We start from the raw sequence: 26,416 nt of genomic DNA, 5'->3' as shown, positions 1-26,416 counted from the left end.
TCCAGCAGCTACAGAGGTTCTGTGCTGCCAGCAAAACCTAAAGAGAAAGAGAAAGAGTTTTACAAACAGTAATACATTTCCAGGTTCAAAACTGGAAACAGGACCTTTTTCCTTTAATCCTTTCTTCCTATTTTTCCGAAGTTTAAAAACAATCCATTATTATTCAAGACCAAGTAATCTTCAAAATATCCTTGTGGCTGATATATATGAGGCTGCATAGCATTACACCATCTCATTCTGCTATTCTTCAAGGGACTTAAAGGTCTATTTGCAATTTAGGAAATATTTTTTTAAAGTACTCATGTTTTTAAAACTGATTATTATTATTATTATTTTTTTTTTTGCAAAACTGTGGAAAGTGTAACATTATTTGCTACCACACTGTCTTCAAGTTACCATGAAAATCCAATATAAATATTGTAGAAATTAAATCAGGGAGATTAGTTTTGGACATTTAAATAATGGATGAGTGTTATATAATCTCCCTGGTCAGCTCAGCTGATTTAGGAGATCAAAGCTAATGAAGCTAAATCACAGGTTTCAACCCATGCAAGTGGACTAGTTGAGGGCTCCTTGAAGGTCATCGACATTACTTCCTCATTATTTTGTTGTTATTGTTGTTTTGTGGGTAGTTTTGCAGTAAAGAAGGTGTGAGAACTTGATTTTGATGAACTAGTATCTTTCCCATTTAAAAATATGAGGACTACCTTGTTGATTACAGAATGATAGTGGTAGGTTCCTCTTTCCTATATAAGTGATGAAATTATCTGGGATACACAAGCGTCTTAAATGGTCCTATTAGTGGCTCTGTTCTACATGACAGTGCTAGGCTAGTCATTGTCACGGGCATCCGAAGAAATCTGATTTAAACAGTATATAAAACAGAGAATCACCTCATCAAAGTACATGTTGTACGTTCTCAAGGTTTCATCCATTCTTGTAACATCAAACAGTGAGCTACTATAAAAATGCTATGCTAGGTTATCTAATGGAATTAAAGGCAAATGGATTACAGCCTGGTTTTTTAAGAAAACAAGCTGGACTTCAAAACCAGGAAGACAGAGGAGGAGGTTTTTATCGTTGAAATGCATGCGAGGGATTTTAGAAAGAGCAAAGGCAAACGCTGCTGAGGTTAGAACCGGCATCTTGGCAAGTTGCATGCATCACACGCCATTTTACCGGGATCTATGCTTGTAGATCACAGGGCCATTTTGCCGTTTCTTTGGTGGCCAGACAAGGGGCGACCTGCATGGAATGCACAGTGAGGCAGAGACATGGACAAAGGCCATTTTGAAAAGAAGTGAGGCTGATGACACAGAAGAGTGGAGCGTGAGTTCGCAAAGCACGCAGACTCTCATGTGTGAAAAAGGAAGGAGAAACCAGGGCTGCCCACGGTTCTAAGGTAGATCAGAAAACCACCGGCACAGATGGCGTTGCCTGACTGCATTTACAACACACACAGGGGCTTGGCCTGCTGCTGTTTTTAAAAGAGACTTCAGCATCCTGCGGAGGGGAGTGACTTACGCGGAGGCCGACTGTGAGGGCTTCATGGATGCGGACCCGCAGTCCCCCGCGTGGTGGGGCACTTTCGGCGACGCTGGGAGGGAGGAGTCAGTGAGCTCTTCGATGTCCGAATGGGAGGAAGGAGGCTTGGTGGACTTTTTCTTCCCAAAGGCTTGTTTGAATGAGCTTCTCAGCTGAAAAGAGGACAGGAATGACCTTTCTTGTCTGTGTGCATGTGGAGAATTTGGCTTTGGGGCGTTAGTTTGCAGGTGCTATCCTAGCCACTGCCTGGGGTCAGTACGTACAAGCAGAGGATTAACAGGTGCAGCACGGTATCTCTAGAAAATAACGATACCGCGTTTTGTGTTTTGTTTTATTCTTATATTAATCCAGCGCAGCGCAAACACGGAAGGCTTTGAAATAGTGCAAGGTCAAGGGCATGGCTGTCAGAGCACTCATTTAAAACTAAGTACCTTGAAGGGATCTCCACTCCCAATGCTTCTCTCTTCAAGGCAATTTGTTTTAAATGGGCCACTTTAGCGCTACAATCAAGTCATGTCCTGCTGACAGTATAAACTTAAAAAGCAAAATGAAATCAAATTCGCCTAACACCTCATTAATTGTGATTTTTCTATTCAAATTTTAAATTCCCATGCTATTCAAAACCGGAATTGGTATCCCCTACAGTTCTATTCAGAAAGTTTTTTTTTTTTTTTACCTCTTCTTTTTAAAATTTGAGATTAAAATGAAAAGACACAAAGAAAAGACATACAAGGTAATCTGTTTTTGAAAGGTATAAAAAGCCTACTGCCAAAATGAATAGCATTCATGCCAAGGTAGGGTTTTTTTTATAGATGCATGCCAAATTGTCCACGGTTTATATTCACCTCACTTCCTCTAGAGTTCACCTTGCAGAAACATGAAAGAGTGTGGAATTACAAATCAAGGGAATGAAGGCTGATCAGTATTTTAAAATATTACCTGTATAAACATTTTTTTAAAACAAAAAAGATATTTCTTTCATTATTTATAGCAGGCACTCAGCAAAATCCTCTGGTAGTTATGTTTTGGATTTCATCAATAGTTGTACTTATTTAAGAAACTACCTTCATTTTATGATATTAAAAAAAATCCTTTACTGCATGGTTTTTAAACATTTTGCTGTGATAGCATCTTCCTCTCAGTTTTTTAGCAATTGCTTAGTATCATCATAAATTCTATCTCTAGCACATGTAAAGCATTGTTCTGGGATAGTACATTTCTGTATTTCTGCTATATTCTCTTCCAAAAAAACAAAAACAAAAACAAACAAACAAACCCAGAAAGCAGACATTAAGGTAGTTGATTTCTGAGGAGGTGAAGCTTTATTCACACTATACCCCGTTGAAGTGAGAGGTGGGGAGGCTTTCAAGGTTTCTTCTTTCCCTTTCTTTATAATTCATTTCCTCTCCTCTTCCTCCATCCCTGCCACAGTATCACCACCACACCACCATCTTTTCTTCTTCCTCATCTCCATGGTAAATCCCTGCCCTGTCATTTATTAATAGATGTCATCTCAGTTTTCTTACAACTTCATAAAATCAGTATTAATTATCCTGTTTTTGTAGATGAGAAAACATAGGCCCCCTCAAAAAGTGAAGTCGCCTGCCTATGGTCCAAGTATTAAGTGGCAGAGTTGGGATTCAAACCCAAGAGTAGTCCTGACCAAAACCTCTGCTCCTCAGCACCAGGCCACCCTAATTCCGGTGATGAGTACTGCCTTCCGGGGGGCTGGTCACTTGAGGGAGACTCTTTGTAAACTGCTACAGACTTCTAAATCTCCAAAGAAAACAAACCTGACTCATCGTGCACTAATAAGCTTTCGAATGAGATGGATGACCAGGGCTTACCCAGTTTTTCTTCTTCTTTTTCTTGGAGTCAGCATCATTACCACTACCAATGCTGGAATGGCTTGTGGCACTGTTGATACTAGAAACACTTTCAGAAGAATGCTGTCTTCTGATGCGGAGATCTAGCAACAGACAGAGAACATCACATTAGCTCCCAAAGACTTTCACTGTGAACAAATAAGACTTTTATGGTTTCTGAGAGGAAGTCTGCTAATAAAAGTCAACACAGCTTTGTACAGATCATCTCAGTGCAGTTTTGGATTTGTAAGTTTAATAAAGTACCACCTTATTTGCTTTAATTAACTGGGTTATCGGCATTAAGATTCACTGGGTATCTCATAAGTCTGGAGCTCTGCTGGTTTAATGAATTCTGAGTTTTATCCAAAAATGAAATGCTATGCTAGTGATTTCTCTTGAATACCTGGATCAAGCAGATCTTCCGAAGTGATTTATTCCAAATGATTACTTCCATGGAGTAAATGGAAACTCATAATAGCATGAGAATTAATTGTGTCTTTTTAATATCAGTGCTTTGAATAAAGCTACCGAAGCCAAATATATTAATTTTCCATTTCACAGAATCATACCATAATAGAGTCAAAACAAACTTTCGAAGTCATTTAAGCAATTCAATTCAGGTGACAAAATTGAAGTGCAAAGAAGTAACTTAACCAAGGTCAAAGAACCCGTTTGGGAAAGGTGCTCAAGAGAGAAACTGCATAGACTGCATGTGTAAACTAAACAGGAAACATATTTAAGACAATGCAATTCTTCTACCATAGTCCCACCCGTGACCTGGAATAGTAATGACAGTAATAAAAATAACAACACGTAATATTAAAGCTAGCTTTTACTCTGTGTTTACTCTGCCCTGGGATTATCTAATTTCATTCTGGTTTTTTTTTTTCTTTTAAAGATTTTCTTTACTTATTTGAGAGAGAAAGAGAGCACAACCAGGGGAAGTAGCAGAGGGAGAGGAAAACGCAGATTCCCCATTGAGCAGGGAGCCCAACACAGGGCTCAATTCCAGGACCCTGAGATCATGCGTGACCTGAGCTGAAGGCAGATGCTTGACCAACTGAGCCACCCAGGCATCCCTTATCTAATTTTATTCTTAAAGCAAAATGTTGAAGTAAGTTTAATTATGAAAAGTAATTTCATCAGAGTCACACAGATGAAACACAAAAGAACTAATCCAACACCTAGGCAGATTCTAACGTCTGTTGTGCTAAATGCCATGTGATACGGGCTTGCCATACTTCTCAAAAGCATGTAGTGCTTCTTTAGTCACACAAGATAACGTGAAAAAAAAAAAACATTTGATATTTAATCACGTTTTGAAGATACCCACTTATTCCATACAATCAGCTTATAAAATTGATTTATAATTGTTGAAACTGAAATTTCACCTACTTACTGTGAACTGATAATAAGTGTTAGTGGAGACACTAAGAAATTATAACATTTTTTTAAGGTCAAGTCTGCTTTAAAGCCAAACCTATTACTATATTTAATCAGCATCAATTAAGATTTGTCAAGCAAAAAATCTCAGTGGAACTTCCAAGATGTCAGAAATTATAATATAGCTTTCAAAAAGCTTCCATAGAAACAATAGTATAAAAGCAAAGCCTTTCCAGTTGACTGCTTTATTTAACATTACAAGACCCCATGACAATGAAACTATAACTGTTACTTTCAAATATAATAAGGGAGTATATGTGTGGGTACATAATACATGTATACATATCTCTAACCTTAGAGTCATATACATACATATCAGTAAGTACCTTAATTTTTCCATTAAGATAATAAGCACGGTGACAATTTTATAGGAGGGAAAAAATAAAACAATTTTTCAGAATCCATAGAGTTTGGCCTCTTAAAAGTCCTTTAAAAAATAATGATGAGACTTTACTGTGGTTACATGCCCAAAATATTGCCCAAAATACTATCAGTGTCAACATTTAAATGAAGGCATTTATTTATGTGTACTATTTTGGTTGAACAATAAAGGAGCACAGTATCCCTTAATCAACAAATATGGAAGTTATATGAATAAAAGAAAAATATGCTGGTATTTATTTGTGTTTTGAATTTCTGCTGTGATTGTCTATAAGCTTTTGTGATCAAGATACATTATTTGTATCCGACTTTCACAAATAAAGCAATTATACTAGGTGTTAACATACTCCAGAGTTTTTATTATATCCAAAAATTAATAAATTGTATTTGACTTTGATTAACCCTCAAAATTTAAGAAGATGAGTTAATTCTTATTATTGTAAGTCAAAAGTAGTCCTTAAGGGTATTATTTACTTTCAGTTATGATGGCATTTACCAATAAAGATTAGCAAAGGAATGATTTCCATGATATCATGGAATGAAAGGGATGCATTTTACTCATCTCTAACAATTCCTTTCTAGTGCTTGTAAGTATTTGATTCAGTACATGTGGCATCATAGAGCTTTGTAGAGAATGGTTGGCCCAATGGATATCGACAATATGAGTGAATGGAGAAGCTTATTTTACAAGTCTGTATTTCAGTTACATCATCCATTCATTTCCTCTTCTTACCCTCCATACCAGCACTGCCCCAGTTCAAGTTATCACTATCACTTACTTACCTGCTTGACAGCAAGAATGGCTGTCCAAATTTCTCACCTTCAAACCCTTCAATAGATGGTAACTAGAGAATTCTCTTTAAAAGGAAAACATCATCACTCCCATACTTTAAGACTCTTCAACAGATTCCCATTTTAATAAGAAAGAAAGCATTTCAACACTTAAACAGGGCTTAAAAGTCCCTCAGTAGTCTGGTCAGTAATTCTCTCTCTAACCTGGTTCTTTGTGTTGTAATTTTGCCCACTGTACCAGTCCCATAAAGGCTCTAGTCCATTTTCTATCTCAAGGCTCTTCTGGAATAGTCCTCTCTCAATACTTAGCAAATAAGTTGATCATTATTCCTTGGAGCTCCCCTTAAATGTTGCTATCTGGGGAAGGCCCTTCCTGACTATGAACCTCTAGGAGGGTCCCTGGTACCCTTGTTTTCCATGGGCATCTAGGCCTGTTGCTTTTATAACATAACTATTTTGGCATACATATTCAGCTATGCCAACGATCACAATTGTTTATTTCCTGCTCTCCCACAAGACTAAAAGCTTAATGGATACAAAGATTATATCTGTTTTGTTTACCATTGTATACCCGGGATGCTGAACAAACTACGGCAAATGGTAGGCAATCAACAATCATTTGTAAGTAATATTATTATTATTCATTGAATGTAACTATGTTTGCCTAACATTCCTAAAAATGTATTCATTGTTGGTAGCAATTTACTACATGTTTTGTTGAACTGTATTTGGCATATCACAAGGAAAAATTTTATTCTATGTTTGTACACAGAGGTAGTGACTTAAAAAGCAATAGTATATTTTGAAAAATAAAAGTAAAATTTTCCATTACTTTACTTTTCATATATAGTTATATAGATGTATTTCTATATAGTTAAAGTTATAAAGAGATATATTCACATCTCTGTGGCAGTTGACTGTGAGCCCTTGAGTCCTGAAGACTTTTTTTGAAATCTTTATATTTTGAGATCTAATAGAGTGGATAGTATATACTAGGTGTTCAAGGAACATTTGTGCATGAATAAATAAATTTATTATATTATAGACTACTATTATTTATCATGCCTGGTTAATAAACACGATGCACAAATAGAAAATAGAAAGTTACATTCATTATGTGAATTTGTCATAGTCTGGCCTGTCTGTGTTGTCCCACTCCAAATATATACTGTAAGGTTGTATGTTACAAATTTGTCTGAGATAAATATATAAAATCCTCAAAAACCAAATCTCAATATGATTTCAGACTGTAAGTTTATAGCTTGTACAATCACCTTAATAACCAATGGAAAACAACAAAATTAGTCCAAGAGACTTTATTTTCTCCATGTTATGTCAATGGTCAATATAGTAAAAATCGGTTTATGTTCACTGAATTTAATATGAAGTTTTAATATCACATAAACCTAATCTAAATATCCTATATACATTTATAATTCCTGTTTTTGTGCATTTTAAATCTTATAAAAATGTTTTTAAATCTTTCGTGACCAATTTGAATATTAACTGTTACCATCTTGCTTATTGTATGTGTCTCTCCCACATAGAGCAGAGGAGTTCCTTTTTTTCAGTTCCAGTAGGTATACAAGGGTACCTGTTGGCTACAATAAAAAGAATCCTTCCAGAAAGTTTTACTTCAGTGACTTGTACTGCGTTAAAGAAAGGATTAAGCCTTTTAAAATCCCTTCTGGACCTATTTACGACATGAAGATTTAGAACATAAGCTGCTTTATTATAGCTCTAAGATAAGCTTTAAATATGCAGTAATTTTCCATGTGGCATATAAATCAACTCCCCCACATGGAAAGTTGCTAAATTCTTAACAGAAGTAGCCCCTAGAGAACTAGTTTTACCTTCAATTAAAGTATATCTCACTTTATATAATTTTTGCCTAAAATTTAAATTCAAGTATTTAAAAAATTATATTTTTTAAATCAAAATTCATATAAGCCCCTTTTGTGTGATAAGGCATCATCATAGCCACTTGGACTGAAAAAACAAACCATCCAACTGTTGATCAGAAATTAACTTAAATAAATTAAGGCACCAATTAAGGCACAATTAACTTAAATAAATTAAGGCACCAAAGTATATGACAAATTTGGATAGAAGCACAGCATTTCCAGAAAGATATCACAAGGGGACCTTATCCAGCTTAAGGGTCAAGGAAGCATATTTAGGCCAACTCTTATAAGGTTTCAAAAAGTTTTTATGTTGAAAATTTTAAGGAGATATAACCAGAACACAAAAAGAACTTTTAGAGAATTAGAAGTAGTTCAGGGTAGCTGAAATATACAACATGACAAAAAGCAGAGAATAAGGTCTAAAGCAGTGTCTAGCTAGTAAGTGGCAGCCAATAAATATTTGCTGAATGAACAAAGCTGGTGAAGAAAGATTATGTTATGTTAAGAAGTTTGCATTTCATTCTAAGGGCAATGGGACATCTGTATATATATATATATATATATATATGTTGTTGACAACTGCTTTGGTTTCAGAATGATATAAAGTGGTGCAGGATGAAAGGCAGGAAGGATTTAGAAGTTTGTGGTCATAGTTCAGGGGAGAGATGAGAGATGGTGATAGGAGGATGAGAGAAAAGGGAACAGATCCGAGAGATATTTAACAGGTGGAATCAATAGAACTTAGTGATTTAATGAATGAAGAGAAGAGGATTTATGAATGACATCTAGATTTATGGCTATATAGAAGGATGGAGGTACTGTTTACTGAGGCAAGGAACACTGAAGGCAAAGCAGGCTAAGAGGGAAGATGACAAGTTCAAACTAGAAGATGTTGAGTTTAGTGTGACAAACAGACATCCAAAGATAACCAAAGACAGCTCTCTCTGGGGCAGCTAGATTTATAGATCTGTAACTCAAAAGATGAGCCAGGCCTGGAGAGATATATTTGACAGTTATCAACACATAAATGATAATTATAGCTAGAGGATTAGATGAGTTTGTACAGACTTTTAGAGGGGATGAAGAGACTCACAGTATACCAAATCTTGAAGTCAGTTGAGGACTGGGTTTTTAAGAAATACCAACATTTAACAAATGGACACAAAGGAGTGAACCTGCAAAAGAAACTTTGAAAGAGATTTCAAAGAATCTGGAGAAAAACTAAGAGTGTGAAGAAATGAATGTGTCGGGTAGGATAGAAGGACATCAATATCAAATGCTATTTACACATCAAATACGATAAGAATTTTAAAATGTTGTACTGGATTTTGTGTCCTGTAAGTCATTATGGATCCTGGAGAGAACAGTTTTGGTTTGATGGTAGGAGAAGCCATATTCCAGAGGTCTGAAGTATGACTGACTGTTGGAGACATTAAAAGATTCCATAAATGGGGCGCCTGGGTGGCTCAGTGGGTTAAAGCCTCTGCCTTCAGCTCAGGTCATGATCTCAGGGTCCTGGGATCGAGCCCCGCATCGGGCTTCCTGCTCAGCCGGGGAGCCTGTTTTCTCTGCCTGCCTCTCTGCCTGCTTGTGATCTCTGTCTGATGGATAGATAAATAAAATCTTTAAAAAAAAAAAAAGATTCCATAAAATGGTCCCAGGATTCACCTGGAAATGGGAAAGTACATGATAGGGCATTCAGGGTTTAGAAAAGCTTTTTTTTTTTGTATGCTGGTGAAGAGTTGAGCGTACTGAATGCTGTTGACGAGTTAGGACATGAATAAGTTGAACCTATGCAAAGAAAAAAATGACACGACATGAATACAAAGCATTTCTTCAGTGGGAAACTAAGGAGGGTATGGTGGTAAATAAGATTATTTTATTACTATTTTTTAAGATTTTATTTATTCATTTGAAAGAGAGAGACAGAGAAAGCACACAAGCAGGGGGGAGAGGCAGAGGGAGAGGGTGAAGCAGACTCCCCGCTGAGCCAGCCAAGAGCCTGATGCAGAGCTCTATCCCAGGATCTGGAGATCGTGACCTGAGCCAGCAGCAGACACTTAACCATCTGAGCCACTCAGGCGCCCCTATTATTGTTGAGAACTGATGAAGCATAGTAATAATGAAAAGCAGACTTTCGGTCATTTTTCTTACTGTTTTTAACATTTCTGTAAGATATGTACATGTCTATTGCCTCCATCCAGAATGATATTTTCCTTATATCTATTACTTGATATTTCACCGTATCGATTATTTTATTTTTGTTTACAGATCTAGATTTTCAGACTCCTTACAGGGTGTGTTTTGCTTGAAGTCAGATATAAATGCATTAAGCAACCTCCCCAACCCCACTTTCACCAAATCAAATGGAGAAAATTGTGTGTATAGAGGCAAATTCCTTAAGGTTAACTAAAAAATTATTGATAAGGAAACCTATTATTCTTAATTTCTGGAATTCTGACTGCATTAAGGCCTACTTATTCATTATAAAAGGCAGTGCCACTGAGTAAAAGCAGCTTCATTCCAATAAATAAAATGAAATGGGTATTTATTATATTGAAGGAAAAATGGCAGTATTTCTAAATATACCTTTGGGAGGGTGGTCTGGACCATTCAGTGCTCCCTGGATAGCAGCCTGGGCAGCGGAATTCTGGGCCTTCAGCATTTCAATGGTTTCTCTTAGTTCTATAAGTTCAGACTCCTGTGAAACAAACAGAATTTAGAAGTTTTAATGACTAGAGAGAAAAGTAAAATGTCCTTGTTCATAATTCACCATCACACGGATTTCATTTTATGTAGTACTAATGTCTGGGGAGATTTGGATGCCTGACTGACCTTGTCAAGTCATAACTAACAACTTCTTATTTATCTAAATGTAAAGGAGAATTTTAGAAAAATGTCTCGGTTATTCTCGTATAAATGTGATCTGAATAGTCTTTATTCCTTTCAAAGGGTAGCATCTAAAGCTGACCAGTGCAATATAAAGCAAGACATCACACTGCACACTTGATGCCACACTTATTAATACCACCATGATTAGATCACAGAGTAGCAAGCAGAATTGCACAGGTGCCTCACATGGCATTTACTGTCAGCCGGAAACCCTGAATTCTTGTTGAATGAATGACTTCAGATTTTGTCTCCTTTATATTGCCCTTGGGGAACTGATTCTTTATATTCAAGTATAAAAGCAGGAACTCATCCCTACCTTGCCTTAACTACACGTCATCTTATTAAATTCTGCTGGGCAAATCAAGGTCATCTTAGATTCTGATCCTTTTCATCCAGTAATATTCCCAGTATGGAGACCAAATTTTACCAAGCCAAAGCAACACAGGAATTTTTTTTTTAAAGTGAATAGAAATACATGCAATCTATAGCCCTTAAATGATACTAATTTATAAAAGAAAAAAAAAAAGGTAGCCTACACATCAAATTGTTATGAAACATCTCTTTCCTTATTGAACCCAGGGTAACTTTAAGATGTGTCCCAATGAACATAGACATGATTTTTCAGTTATCTAAGTGAATTATCAGAAATGACTACAAGAAAGAATGAAGAAGATAGGATATGTGCCTCTCCAAAAAAGGAAGTAGAATATTGTTTCAGCTTGGGCAGTATTTCCCTGAGGAGCTCAAAAACAAGGGGCAGTGGTGGCAATTCTAAAAATTAGAATTGTTGTCAGCCTCTTAGAAGGAGAATCCCTAAGGAATGTAAATTGTCACTCATCATTTTCTGTAGCATCTTTGGCAGAAATTCAAAGAATCAGGCTCAGTTTCTTCACTCCATAGTAAATAGCTTATTCCTACTCTCCATCTCCCAGAATATATTAAAAAGGTAAGATCACGACAACTGCTTTTGGAGGAAACATCTTCAGATGTAAGAACATCCAGAGACTAGTCTAACCCTAGACACTTGAAAAAAAAAAAACTAAAAACCTAAAAAACCCAAAAAACATAAAATAGGCAATGCTAAGTGAAATGATAGCCAAGTTTGGAATAGATACCTAGTATGTCCTATAACTATTTTCACTGGATATCTGACATATTTCTAATAGAGGACAGATAATTAAAATAATAATAAACCCTCTTACAGACTTCTAATAGTTTATAAGTCAAAGAATCTCATAATGAGTGATCGATAGCAACCTCCCGGATTCACAGCTGGATCTTCAAATATTTGACTGTAATTTAATTTGCATATATTCATCAAAAAGGAAAAAATAACATGTTTGTGGAAAATTTCCACTGCCATAATACAAAATTCAGACCCAATTCATCATAATTTCTTACTCTCTCCAAGTTCTCTCTATAATTTTGTCCCTTGCTCAATCAGTAATAGATAAATTTTCCAAAATTTAATGTATTTTCCATTTAAAATAAATCTCCCAATAGTAAAATATTTATGGAAATTCATTCTACCTTTACCAGAAAACTTCACAAAAGGAATTCTATAGTGCATACTTAATGAATCAAATAATTTAAATACTAATTTTACAACATATAGATTAGAATGCACATTAAATTTTAATGAAAATCAGATTTTCATCCTTGAATTTAAAACAAGAATGCTTGTACTATGGATTAAAAAAACCTGCTGAAAAATGTGGCCTTATGTTGAAAGAAGAAAAATGGAATGAGATCTCATGCAAAGGTCTAAAAATACAGCTTAATTTTGTGAGTAAGCTGACTTATTTCAATGTCTAAACTTTAATCTTTTCTAGAGAAATCTCTCCTCAAAACTGTTTTTTTTTTTAAGATTTTATTTATTTATTTGACAGACAGAGATCACAAGTAGGCAGAGAGGCAGGCAGAGAGAGAGGAGGAAGCAGGCTCCCTGCTGAGCAGAGAGCCCGATGCGGGGCTTGATCCCAAGACCCCGGGAGCATGACCTGAGCCGAAGGCAGAGGCTTTAACCCACTGAGCCACCCAGGCTGCCCTAAAACTGTTTTTAAAAAGATTAGAAGTGGAATGCTCAGGGAATATTGCTTTTTCAGAAAACTGCATTTAATATGAGATAGAAGAATGATCACTTTTAAAATTAAGTATCTTTTTTTTAAAAGATTTTATTTATTTATTTGACAGAGATCACAAGTAGGCAGAGGGGCAGGCAGAGAGAGAGAGGAGGAAGCAGGCTCCCTGTTGAGCAGAGAGCCTGATGCAGGGGCTTGATCCCAGGACCCTGAGATCATGACCTGAGCCGAAGGCAGCGGCTTAACCCACTGAGCCACACAGGCACCCCCTAAAATTAAGTATCTTCTTTAAAAAGATTATCTATTTATTTGAGAGAGAGCGGACACAAGTAGCAGGGGGATGGGCAGAGGAAGAGGGAGAAGCAGACTCCCCGCTGAACAGGGAGTCCGATGTGGGGCTCGATCCCCAGACCCTGGGGTTCATGACCCGGGTCAAAGGCAGAACCTCAATTAACTGAGCCACCCAGGTGCCCCTAAAATTAAGGATAGCAACAAAGTCAGGTTTCCCTTTCTCTCTTCCAGTAGTAAGTATATAAAGATTAATAAAAGCACTTTAAAATGAAAACTTGGCTGAGACATAGAAATTGTTTTATAATAGTTTGTTTCTAGTCTTTTCTTTCTTCTTCATAATTACAGTTGGTGGTTCACATTTATTTTTAAGCTATATATCTTTTTAAAAAAATATTTATTTATTTTAGAGAGAGAACCCAAGCAGGATGGGTAGAGGGAGAGGAAGAAAGAATCCCAAGCAGGCTGTGAGCTGAGCACAGGGCCCCAGGTGGGGCTAGATATCACAACCCTAAGATCACTATCTTGAGATCACGACCTGAGCTAAGACCAAGAGTCAGGTCCTCAACTGATTGTGCCACCCAGGGTATCCCTTAAGTTATATTTTTCTAAGATGACTATAATGCTTAGAAATTACAATGTTGCTTCCAAGTACAATTACGAAATCCTCTTTTTTTGAGGGGGAGCCCTGGTGTGGAGTAGATCAGAAATATAGTAAGAAGCAAGTTCTAGAAATAGCCAAATATAAAATCATTTGACACTCTGAAATATTTTCATTTAGTCTCTTTATTTTGAAGGGGACCAAATAAAAGATACTTCAGTTTTGAGACTCTCTATTCAACTTTCAGAAGAAAAACCTGGAAAATGTATATGCCATCAAGATATGGGTTTAATGCCTCTTCTAATTCAGTAGTTTCCAGTTTCTGCTCTCTTCATTATATACTAAAGAGAAGACAGGACTTAGGATGATTCTGTACAGGATCTTGGGAATAGATGATCAGATTATACTTCGTAGATATTTTTCCACTTTTCAAAAGTGGGAATTAAACTGAAACTTCATTCACCTATAATAAGCTCTTCAAGATAACAATGCCCCAGACATCTGCTTTTTCCAAGACAGTTTCTCATGTAAAACAAGCTGGATGGAGCCAGTATCTTTTCTAACTGCTTTGTACATGTCTCTGAGGCTAACTGAGTTATCAAGGTCAGACTTAGAATGCTTCAAAATGAGGTGATCAAATACTTTGTTATAATGCTAGCCCTAACCTAGTGTCTCTTCCATCCTAATTTCCTAACTGCATCTGACCTCCTTCCAAATTTCTTCTGGACACAGGCCTTGCTGAAAATCCTACAAGCTTGGCTCAACCAATTTGACCTTCTAGGCAAGACTTAAAAATTTGCACTAAACCTGCTTTTGCTTCCTTACACTGACACTCCGTTAATCTTACACTATCTAGCTGTATCTTCTTTGAACATGTCCTACTCTCCATGCCTATGTGTGTGCCTTGAAAGCTTGTAAATTTTTCTACTGAAAGAACCCAACCAGCCCTGACTCTAACAAAATGCTCTAAGTTCCCCGAATTCTAGTAGTGCAAGTAACTTGTTTCCATGAATAACATGGATTCAAGTTATCCTATGCTCTAAAAGGCTAATGAACATATTTTCTGACTCTAGTGATACATATTTTTTAAAGATTTTATTATTTATCTGACAGAGAGAGATCACAGTACGCAGAGAGTGAGGGGGAAGCAGGCTCCATGCTGAGCAGAGAGTCCATTGCAGGGCTCGATCCCAGGACCCTGAGATCATGACCTGAGCTAAAGGCAGAGGCTTTAACCCACTGAGCTACCCAAGGGCCCCTCTAGTGATACATTTTTAAAAACACTTCTATATGACAAATATTTTAACCTGAAATGGGAAGAGTTAATTCAATGAAATTTTTAGCTAGTTCCACATTATCTATTTTCAGATAATTGGCTTTGCATTTTCTCATTTTTAATGCTTAAGTGTCTATTTATCTAGTCACCAAAAAAGTAGCTTCACAGAGGTAAGAATGAGCAAACCCCAGACTTTACAGTTGGCATGAGGATCAATATCTGAGCTCTAAACTTCTACAAAAAGATATCCCTCTGCTGTCTCTGACATTCCTGTTAATTAATTATTTTGAGAGAGAGAGAGAGAGAGAGAGAGAGAGGCAGAGAGAGCATCTTAAGCAGGCTTCACGCCCAGCAGGGAGCTGGATGTGGGTCTCAGTATCACAACCCTGTCAGACATTTAATCAACTAAGCCGCCCACGTGCCCCTGTGTTCTGACATTCTAAAAAGACTAACCAAGTACACCTCAATATATGTTCTAATGGCCTCTGGCACAACTGCTACAGGGAAATAATTTGAAAGTCTTCAAATTATCAGTGAGTATAGCCTTAGTAAGTTCGCTGGAATTTAGCAGTAGTTCTGAAAAAAATTCATTCATAAAAATACAGATTTGTAAAATTCTTGCCATTTTGATGACTTGCATTACAGCCTTCGTCATCTGGTACTCTATAAGAAAATAAAGTGCTGAACAAAAATTTGAATGGCATTTTTTTTTCAGTTCTGACAAGGATGGTACAAAGGTCATACCACTCCAGACGCAGAGAAAAAAGTTATTTTTATCACTTATAATAGATATCTCAGGCCATTAAATCTTCATTCTCTCAAAGAGTCTTGATGGAGAAGTGCTAATAAAGGGACAAGGACCATAAATCCAGGCAAAATTCTTTTTTTTTTTCAAGATTTTATTTATTTATTTGACAGAGATCACAAGTAGGCAGAGAGGCAGGCAGAGAGAGAGGGGGGAAGCAGCTCCCTGCTGAGCAGAGAGCCCGATGTGGGGCTCAATCCCAGGACCCTGAGCTCATGACCTGAGCCAAAGGTAGAGGCTTAACCCACTGAGCCACCCAGGCGCCCCTCCAGGCAAAATTCTTGATCAAACTATGTCAGTGTTGCCATCTGTTGAACCTTAGGTTAGGTATAGGGCAATACTTAGAGACAATTTCTCTCTCCAGCCAACAAGCATTCATGACAAGTATCTCAATTTTCCCTACTTATAAACTTACTATTATGTAGCACGTAGCCTCCCAGTGGCTACTGAGGATGCTGTTAAACTGTCGGGAAATGCTGATGAACTGATCTTCATTAACTAACTTTTATCATGTTAGTTTAGAGTCAAAAGCCTTGGAATGGCTCCTTGTTTTCAAGGACCAGATTCCCTAGACATCTTTCTAGCCTTAGTTTCACGTTTTCCCTCTCCACGTCCCTTAATGTCTCCCTTAATATCCCTCCTTGCTCAAGCTCATGCTCACTGTGCCCCTTCTTCTACGACACGTAGTCCTCCGTTTTCCTGGAATTATTCTTTTTCATCCTCCTAGAGCCCAAAGGGCCCCCTCTGTGCCGCATTTACTCCCATCTTCCACCCGCGCCATCTTCTACCCCTACCCCTACTTCCATCCATGCCATCTTCACTTCTGGAACCAAAGTCAAGATGCGGTGGTCCCCTGTGAGCCCTCTCAGGACACTATTATTATATTTCCAATGGCACCCCAAATTTTCTGCCTCCTGAGCGATTCATGTCTTTTCTTTCTCACCAGGCTATAAATGTATAAAAGCAGTGCTCTGGTAAGAGAACCAGGATTCCAGATACGGCACCTGGGAACAAGGAAAGATTTTAAGACACTATTCAAGGAAGTGGACTTGGTTTATAAAATCAAGCTAAAATTTTCATACAGCTTTCAGGCTATTAATGCCATGTGATTGTTGAAAATCATACTTTGAAGCCAGAAGAAGTCCAGACACTTGGATTTGAGTCCCAGCTTCATTTACATTTAAGTATGTAGCCAAGACCATGTAACCATCTTGGCTTTTGTTGCTTCATGTGTTAGCATCCCACCTTGCCTCCCAACATCCTCACTCTCAACATTCTCAGCGGTGCTTATCCTCAACTGAAATCCTGTATTTTTAATCCTAATCTGTCACCTATTAGAAAATAAACTCTATTTTATATTTTAACCAGTTATAAACTAGGATGTAAACAGCATGTGTGTGTATGTGTATATAAATAAAATGCATACATATATTATATGTAGTATATGTTACCTACATATATATATTTCACTGCTGAATTCTCACTAGCTAGAGCCATCTCTCATACACAGTAGAAATTCAACATAGCTTTGGTGAATGATTAAATGGACAAATGAGCCTTGGAACTCGAAGAACAGAATTTCAAAACCTCTGCTCTATATGCACTAATCTTTTTCCCAGGATTGTTGGATCACCAGAGAGCAATATACCCTTTTATCTCAGCTCCCTGAAGAAATGACTTTACTGAAATATGATTAAATGTTATGCCCTCAGCTTTTAGAGAAATGTCTATTTGAACAGCAGTTTTGCCTTTTGTTATTCCATGACCCCAATTTAAGAAACTTTACAATAAATTTGTCCTTGAATTCAGTGCCAAAAAGTTTGTCTCTTTGATCTAAATTATGCTCTTCTGGTCAGAAAATGAGAACAGACAGGCCAAGCAATCTCCCTTTATGCCTTAGCCTCCTTGACATTCAACTCCTTTCAGTGCTTTGTGGTACCGATTACATAGGCTCAGGCATCTTGTTATATACATTCCTCTGCTTGTTTGCACTAGATTCTGTTATGGAATTGTGCCATTTCATATTGCAATTAATTTTATGATTCCCAAAACCACCTTGGAAGTATGCAAGTTATAAATCTCAGATTAGTAAAATAAACTACTTACTAATGTTGTTGTGTGTGTACGGCTTGCAATGAGACATGCAATCACTTTATTTTCAGTTAAAAAATGGCAAGGCAATTTCAGACACCATGATATCTTCTGAGAAAATTTTATAGCTTTGGCAATGTTCCTTAATGGTTAATGTGCACATAGTTATAAAATTCCACGTATTATGCAGATACATTTTAAAAACACTCAGGCATTATTCAGAGGCATTACAAATGAACAAATGCATCATAGTTTTTCAATATCTATGAGAAGTTTAACTTATAAATACAAAAGAATCAAAGGAAATATGGGATGGTAAAAAATGTTAATTTTGATTTCTTGAAGACATTGAGACTTGAATACTAACCATGATTTTTAGCAAGACACTGGCATATGGCCAATGATGAATTTGGTTTAACCTACATTTTTTTAAGGGAAAAAAGGAGGGAAATGTAAAGAAAGGTAACTTTTTTTTTTGGACTATCCACCGCGTGTGGCCTTAGATAGTATCTTGCTTATTCCTCAGAGTGATTCTGCAAGGTAGTGATTATAAACCTGACTTCTAAAATGATGACCGTGAGGGTCAGCAAAAGAAGATTCTACAGCTCTTAAGAGGGTCCCCAAGATTCATACTCAAGCTTTCTTGGGCTCCAACATTCATAATCTTCCCCACTTGGCTGCCCTAAATGACCTCATCATCCTGTTTGCTGAGCTCTTAGGTTACATAGTGAAGTGGTAAACTGGACGGCTTCTCTCCCCTTCAAAAAAAGATGAAGATAAAATTTCTGTGCTCAAGAGGCATTTGTCACCTTCCCTTACAGAACAGGTTTGACAGGGATGCACAGTATTCTCTTCCATGGGCAGGGGAAAATCTCTGAAATAGGAGAATGAAGATAAGGGCAAATAAAACAGAGTTTGCTAATTACACCAGGCTAGTACAGGAATATTTGGTTTTCTCCTGAGTTTAATTGGTCTGTTCATTCAGGTGTTTTTTGTCTTTTTTTAACTTAAAAAATGATACACTGATGAAATGGTAACATATACTAGTTCTCTAAAGCTAATGACATACTTTACAGAACTGAAGACAAAACTGAAGCCATTTCTCAGGACAGAAATAGGTACTGATTCTGAAAATATCCTAAGCTTTCTTGATTTTGGATCTCTTTGGAAATTAGACAAAAACTATGGACGTCTGCTCACATTATGCCCATATGCAGTTTTTAGAAATGTTTCCATATAGTTTTAGACACTTCATCCATCTCTTACACTGATCCAAGGTCTCAGGTCAGGGTTACCAAAATAATGGCTGACAGGTAAGTCACTGGTCCTCCCATGGGAAGTGTCCATATTCTTTCCTGGCAACACGAGCCTTTTTGATATGTTTGCCTCATGAACTAAATTCTCTGTTTCTTTCTTTTTAGAATTCCTTCCCCCTTCCATAAAACTCTTTGGGTTTATTTAAAGATTTTTGATACGAGTTAACTTTACTTTTCAAAGACAGCAATCCCAGATGCAAACTAATCCCCATTACTCCAAAAGGACACAAATTTTCATCTAGCATTCTGTATTTCTAAACTTCAGCTCAGGATCAGTGTTTCAGCCTCTTGTCCTACAGCTGCTCTAATGTGAGCCCCTTCCTTTACAGAGTCCTCACCTCTCCTCCAGACTTTCTCCACAGCTATCTCTGCTTGTAGCCATCATCTGTATCTGGGCTTGCAGACCACGTGTTTGCGAAAATTCTTATCGGAGTCCATTCTTGCCAACTGTATAACAAGTTGTTCCTAGAATATTCTGACTCTTCTCCTATACAACTGTTTCTCTTCCTAATCATTGGTATTCTTTTAATAGGTCCAACCGGGAGTAAAATAATAGACTGCCTGGGAAGAACTTTGTGTGTGTGTGCCCGTGTGTGTGTGTGTATGTGATGTGTGTGCTCTGCTATGGGTTAAACTGAATCATATGTCTTTAGAAATTAAAATCTGAAAAGAAAAAAGTATTATCTTGTCATTTTCCAGTTTAGTGTGTAATGTATCCTCTGCCACATTATGTTTAAGGAGCGGCCCCTCATGTATTGTTTAAACATTCTCTGCAACTTGCTGTCTTATTTCAAGCCCCCTGTGGCATTTCTTGGACATACCTTCTGTTCTGCTGTCATGGTTAGACTCTGCAGTCGGCCCGTCATATTCCCTAAACTCTTCTCAAAAGCTGCTACGAGATGAGCCTGGGAACAAAAATGGAAGGAACACGTTTTGAATGTCAGAACCTTATGTGGATGGATGACAACTCTTGATTTTATAAAAATGGTTAATTTCAGGTATTCTAACTCTTTAAATACTATGACCATCATGGTTAGCTTTCAATGACGACTCTCCTTCAATGTAAATCTTTGTTTATGTCATTTCTAAACTTCAGTTTAAATTCAGCGCTTCTGTCTCTTGACATTTAATGTGAGTTCAACTTCTGAAAAGGGATGGTATTTTGCAAATAACAACACCTTCTGACTTGCATATCACAGAGGATTTGACACCCAAAATACTGAATAAAGTTCGGAGTTGCCAAGTTTTTAGACTTAAAGCTCAAGAGGAAGCCACTGCCACAGTCAATGGACAAATGTTTCTCATTTTTATACGTGCATGATGACCTTTGGAGATATTGTTAGCTCCTTCGTTGTAATGATCCTCTCCTTCAAGTGTCAGACATCTGCTGACAGCTAACACACGATCTTTCCTCTTTTTGTGTGTACAAAGAATGGAATCAGAAAGAGTTGTCTTCACTTTCCAAACTCCTTTCAATAATAGGGCTTTTATTTCTACTTTATTCCCTTCAACTAAGGAAGTGCGGGGAGGCCAGCTAGAGATGATATTCAGTCATATTTTATTTAAGTTTTCATGGCTTTTGGGTTTTATTTTAAATCTCAGGGAATTATACATATTGAGGCATAAGACACTAACTCTTATGATTAAGAAGTATTTGACAATCTTACAGCTCTTGAATAGGCCAGTTTCTGTTGGCACGCCGTGATCCAACAGCTTCACCCACAGAATATTAAGCATGGAGAGATGCTTCAATCTCTCACTGTTGCTGGAGGAGAGCTACAGGTGCCTTTTAAAAAATATTTTAGTTATATATTTTAATTAACATATAATGTATTATTTGCTTCGGGGTACATGCCTGTGAATCATTAGTCTTACACAATTCACAGCATTCACCATAGCACATACCCTCCCCAATGTCCATCACCCAACCACCCTCTCCCTACCCCTCCCAGCCCCCAGCAACCCTCAGTTTGTTTCCTGAGATTGAAAGTCTCTTATGGTTTGTCTCCCTCCCCAGTCCCATCCTGTCTTATCTTAGACTGATCGAATTTTATTATTCCCTTACAAAGATACAATGATAGAATATTTTACACCTTACATCTGTAAAAAACTATACGTGTCAAGGGTGGAGAAATTTGGCAATCCTTGGCAAAAGATTAATTTTTTAAGAGAAGGGAGCAAAAGGGCTTATTAAAATACATCACCTTGTTACTCTAGTAGAGCTGAAAAGCTGAGGTAGCTATTATCAGACAGATGCTAGGAGTCCCAAGAATTAGGGCACTAGAAATTTATTCCATTAGTTGTAACAGCTAGAAGTTTATTCCACTACTGATAACAGCAAGAAGTTTATTCCATTATTGGTAACAGCTAGAATGTACAAGTCTCTTTCATTAGTATTACATATAAAGGCGTCTTTGTTCCTAGCTCTGAGCTTATCTTGTGCTCCCTTTCTTTTCCTGACACAACAATATAAAGATCATTTGTGAAGAATACTTCAATTAATCTTCAGTCCACCAGTACAAATCTTTATTCTTTTTCCACTCTCTCTTGCCTCTATCTCCCCACCCCCCGCCCCACCAACTGTCTCTCTCTCTCTCAATCTCATACATACACACACATGAACATAACCTTGAGAATTATATTCCAAGGCTAGTTCACAGACTTATTAGGATAAATAACACTCTTTAAAAAAAAAAAAGAACAGTATCTCGTAGTTGAAAATGTTTCCAACAACAAGGAATATCCTTACATCAGACTTAGGACTATATCAGAGATTAACATAAGGTTACGTACCATTTTCTCTCATACATAAACTTTTTTATTGTAAAAAACTTTTAAGTGAACAAAACCATATTAGACCATATTAACCATATTGAAAGTGAACCAAATGAAAATGCACAGCTCACTGGTCTCTCAAGCAGTGAACATTCATACTGTCACCAGCCACGTCAAGAAGATTGTAGAAGTGTTCCCTTACCTTTCCTCTATGTTCCCCTCTCCCTGCCCCAAAGATAACCACTATTCTTGTAACACTTATGATAATTATTTTCTTACTTCTCTTTATAGTTACACAACAAAGCTTGTATCTCTAAACACTATCTTTTAGCTTTTCTATTTTTAAAACTATCAGAGTGGAATCATGTGCCACAATATTTTTATGACTGTTTTCCTTTTCTTAACATTGTGTTTCTGAGATTCAAACATGTGGTATGTCACAGGAGTTAGATTTTTGCTGGAATACATTGCTTTATGTGATTTATAATATATTTGTCCCTGATTGACCATTTGTGCTGATTCCCATTGAGGTTATTAACAATAATCCTGCTGTGACTATACAATGGGATACTAAATCCTAAAATAAAATCTCTCACTTTCTTTTAGAATAGAGAAAATTCTGGCTGGAAACCACTGTTAATATGTACTAAAAGAAATGCAAGATTCTACTCAATATTGCAATTTTAATTCTCCCAAACAACTGTACAGCTTAATTATCAGATATATAAACTTGAATGTATAAACTCGGAAGGAAATTATACTTTTACCTTCTATGCATATTTTCTCAGTTAAACAGGAGTTAAAATACGACAAAGAAAATAAGAATGTGAATATGCTGAATAAATATACTGCCTGTATTTCATAGCTATTAGTTAATACAAAACGTTCACTATGACAATGTCAGTTTTTAATTTTTGGAACATTGCTGTTCATTAATTACTCGTACAAAAAACGTGTAAGTGGTTACCAAAGAACATTTAAGTCACATTATTCTCCATGAAAAATATGTTGTGAGTATGTTAGTGAAATACTGCTTTAAATTTATGTGGCCTTGGCTTAGGTTATCAGATTAACTTTGTTACTTTGAAGGTAATACAGGTTAAATTTCTCACCAGTTGGATTAATGGAAAGGGAGTCCAAGAGACCAATAACAGATACCATTCCTACCAGTGATGATCTTTGTCACCTCAGTGGAAGGAAAATGGAAAGTAAAACCAATTGAGTATAGGACAATAGATCTTACCTGAAAAACTTAATAAAATGATGACTTTTTTAAAATTGTGGATTCTTTTTTTTTTTTTAAAGATTTTATTTATTTGACAGAGAGAGATCACAAGTAGGCAGAGTGGCAGGCAGAGAGAGAGGAGGAAGCAGGCTCCCCGCTGAGCAGAGAGCCCAATATGGGGCTCCATCCCAGGACCCTGGGACCATGACCTGAGCCGAAGGCAGAGGCCTTAACCCACCGAGCCACCCAGGCGCCCCAAAACTGTGGATTCTTAGGGGGGCTATTGATCATGGTTTACTTGCTTCTGACTTTTTCATTACCAGCTGCATAATTTTCAAGCCAGAGTAAAATCGTATCACTATGATACAATCCCTGACTTGTGTTAGGTGAAGTTTGTCAAGGGAATAAAATAGACACGGATGCATATTAGTTAAGGGAAGGTATTTCTAGTATATACTGTCTTTTGTTTTAGAATCCCATAATATAATCTGAATCTATACATAAAGGGAATTATTGTGCTGCTAAACAGTAAGATGGAAAATTACAAAAAGTGCCTGCATTGTACTCACTCACCCAGAATTTAGTGACAGTCCATCAACCAAAAAAGATATACATAGATTTATATGGAGATGTATATAAATGTGACTTTACATTTGAAAATCAATAGATGAACTGAAAATGATTCTGAAATTATCATAAATAACGTTTCGCATTTCTTTTACACATCATAAAATCGTTCCTTCAGTGTTTGTCATTGTTAATATGTGCAAAATTGTTTTCTGTAAAAGGAGATGCAGAAAAGCAAGAGTAACTGCCAGAATACATAAAAATATTAAATAAAGCAAAAAAATAGGACACAATCCTAAACAAAATAATACCCGAGAGATTTTTGGCTAAAAGACATTATGTGCTGAAAGGGAAAAAAAAAAAGTACCCTTTGTTTTGTGACATATTCATTCAGTGATATCTTTGAAAAATGGAAATAATAACATCTTAGTACCCATTTCTAAATATGTAAGAGCTGAGGTTGATAAACAAAACATATTAGAACATAAACTAATGGTCCCCATCGGACTTGGCTGAAGGGAGGTGCAGGTGAGAGGCCAGAGGGCCCCTGGCTGACTGCTTGATATGACCATATGTTCACAGATGCTTGCTGGGGCGCTCCTCTTTTCTTCGTGTTCATAGGTGGGGTACTGATTCAGGGAAGGTTGGACAGCAGTGTCTGCCAACATATCCTCTCACCTTTCTAAAAACATCCTAGGAGAAAGGGCTTTACAGAGAGTCCTCCAGGGGCTTTCTGAAGCTCTAATCAGAGAACTTCAAAAGTGGATGGGAAGATTCAGTGCACATTCTACTGAATGAAGGTTTACTTTACCAGTCAAATGAGGAGTGAGTTGGTTGGATCCCTTTCTAATTTACCACTGCTCCTTTTTTTTTTTTTTTTAAGATCAATCTATTTATTTATTAGAGAGAGAGAAAAAGCAGGGGGAGAGGGAAAGAGAGTCTCAAGCAGAATCCACTCTGAGCACAGAGCCCAACATGGGGCTTGATCTCACAACCCTGAGATCATGACCTGAGCCAAAACCAAGAGTCAGATGCTTAACCGACTGCCCTACCCAGGTGCACCTGCTGTTGCTCCTTTTAACAAAGTGGGGAAGAAGCATTTTAGTAGAGAAGCAAATGTAAAAATTGAAACATGGATTATTGTGTGGACTCTTTATAAAAAGATTATTGCCTGGACCAAACACAGATCAACTAAGAGATCAATTAAAAAAAAAAAAACCCAAATTAAGGAAAATCATTTTAGTCCTGATAGAGTGATTAAATATTGAGTAAAAAATGAATATCTAGATACTTAAATAATCATTAAATTTCAAAAAGTAACAATTAATAAAAATCTTGTCTCAGGGCGCCTGGGTGGCTCAGTCAGTTGGGCGTCTGCCTTTGACTCAGGTCATGATCCCAAGGTTCCGGGATGAAGCCTGGCATAGGGCTCCCTGCTCAGCGGGTAATCTGCTTCTCCCTCTGCCTGCCACTTCCCTTGCTTGTGCTTGCTCGCTCGCTCTCTCAAATAATAAATAAAATCTTTTAAAAATCATGGCTTTTGCTACTTCACTTCTCTACAATCATGCTCATTGTAGTGATCTTATTTAACCAGAAACTAAAAGGTTTACTCTTTTACTCTTTTAGTCTAAATAAAGCTTTTGTCTAAATAAAGGTTTTACTCTTTTAGTCTAAATAAACTAAAAAAATACAAGGTTTATCTCTACTTCCAAATACGATTACAAGGTTACAAATAATTTTTGGCTTATATTAAAGAGTTCTGTACAGATAATTTCATTCGGTCTTACGATTAATTTAATTTCTGTACATGTATAATATATGCATATATTACACACATCAACAGATATTAGCAAATATCTGAATTTGTTACTTTGAACATCTGAACATATTCTCTGAATGAAATTTAAATGCAGTATTTTTTAGAACTGCTTTTTAGAAAAAATAAAATATTAACAAAAAAATTCCTTGATGATTCATATGCTCTGAGATCTGAAGCGACATTGTAAACCAAATGGTAAAGAAAGTAAGTTCATAATGATTTACAGTGAATAGGTAATTTACGAGTAATTCGAATTTCTAAATGTATGAAGATTATATGTGTAAAAATACAAATTGACATCGACATACAAGACCGCTGAGTAGTAAACCATGATAGAAATTTATCATGATTTGTTTTATCCAATGACATATGAAGTGATATTTTGGTTGTTAGTGATTTTTAAAAAAATAAAGTTGCTATATATATAGTTTTTTTCTGTGGCTCTTAGGTGATTTCAGAATATTTATAAAATGTATTATGAAGTGAAAAAAAAAAGGCATGCAAAATGGGATATAATTTAGGCTCCCATCTGTGTGCAAAAAGCACTACTAAGGGTAACACAGATGTGGCGAGGGGAAGCTGGAGACATTTGGGCATTTTCTCTAAGACCAGCACTTTTTAAACAAAATTGTCTATTTGACACTACTTCCTCTAATTCTGTATTCATTCCTTTTTCCATTATTCTTCCTTGAGGAGACATTGTAGATGCTTTTTTCCTAATAGCCCCCTTTCTCCATGATGTTATAACAC

General features: G+C 36.7%; 1 protein-coding gene across 3 annotated transcripts in view; it reads right to left on the bottom strand.

Moving 5' to 3' along the window:
* Window positions 1-26,416, bottom strand: part of NAV3 (neuron navigator 3) — a 617,699-nt gene that overhangs the window by 36,651 nt on the left and 554,632 nt on the right. For 2 of the 3 annotated variants that reach the window (XM_047741951.1, XM_047741949.1), the window contains exons 23-27: window positions 20,102-20,185; window positions 10,520-10,631; window positions 3,393-3,514; window positions 2,391-2,411; window positions 1,525-1,697 (exon numbers count right to left, since the gene is read on the bottom strand). In XM_047741951.1, coding sequence (XP_047597907.1) covers window positions 1,525-1,697; window positions 2,391-2,411; window positions 3,393-3,514; window positions 10,520-10,631; window positions 20,102-20,185 — 512 coding nt within the window. The remainder of the gene's footprint in view (window positions 1-1,524; window positions 1,698-2,390; window positions 2,412-3,392; window positions 3,515-10,519; window positions 10,632-20,101; window positions 20,186-26,416) is intronic. The other variant, XM_047741950.1, reaches the window with a different exon arrangement.

This window comes from Lutra lutra, chromosome 8 (assembly GCF_902655055.1).
Source record: "Lutra lutra chromosome 8, mLutLut1.2, whole genome shotgun sequence".
NCBI lineage: Eukaryota > Metazoa > Chordata > Mammalia > Carnivora > Mustelidae > Lutra > Lutra lutra.
Note: the sequence above shows the minus strand (reverse complement) of the source record. Positions and strands in the feature narration are given on the sequence as shown.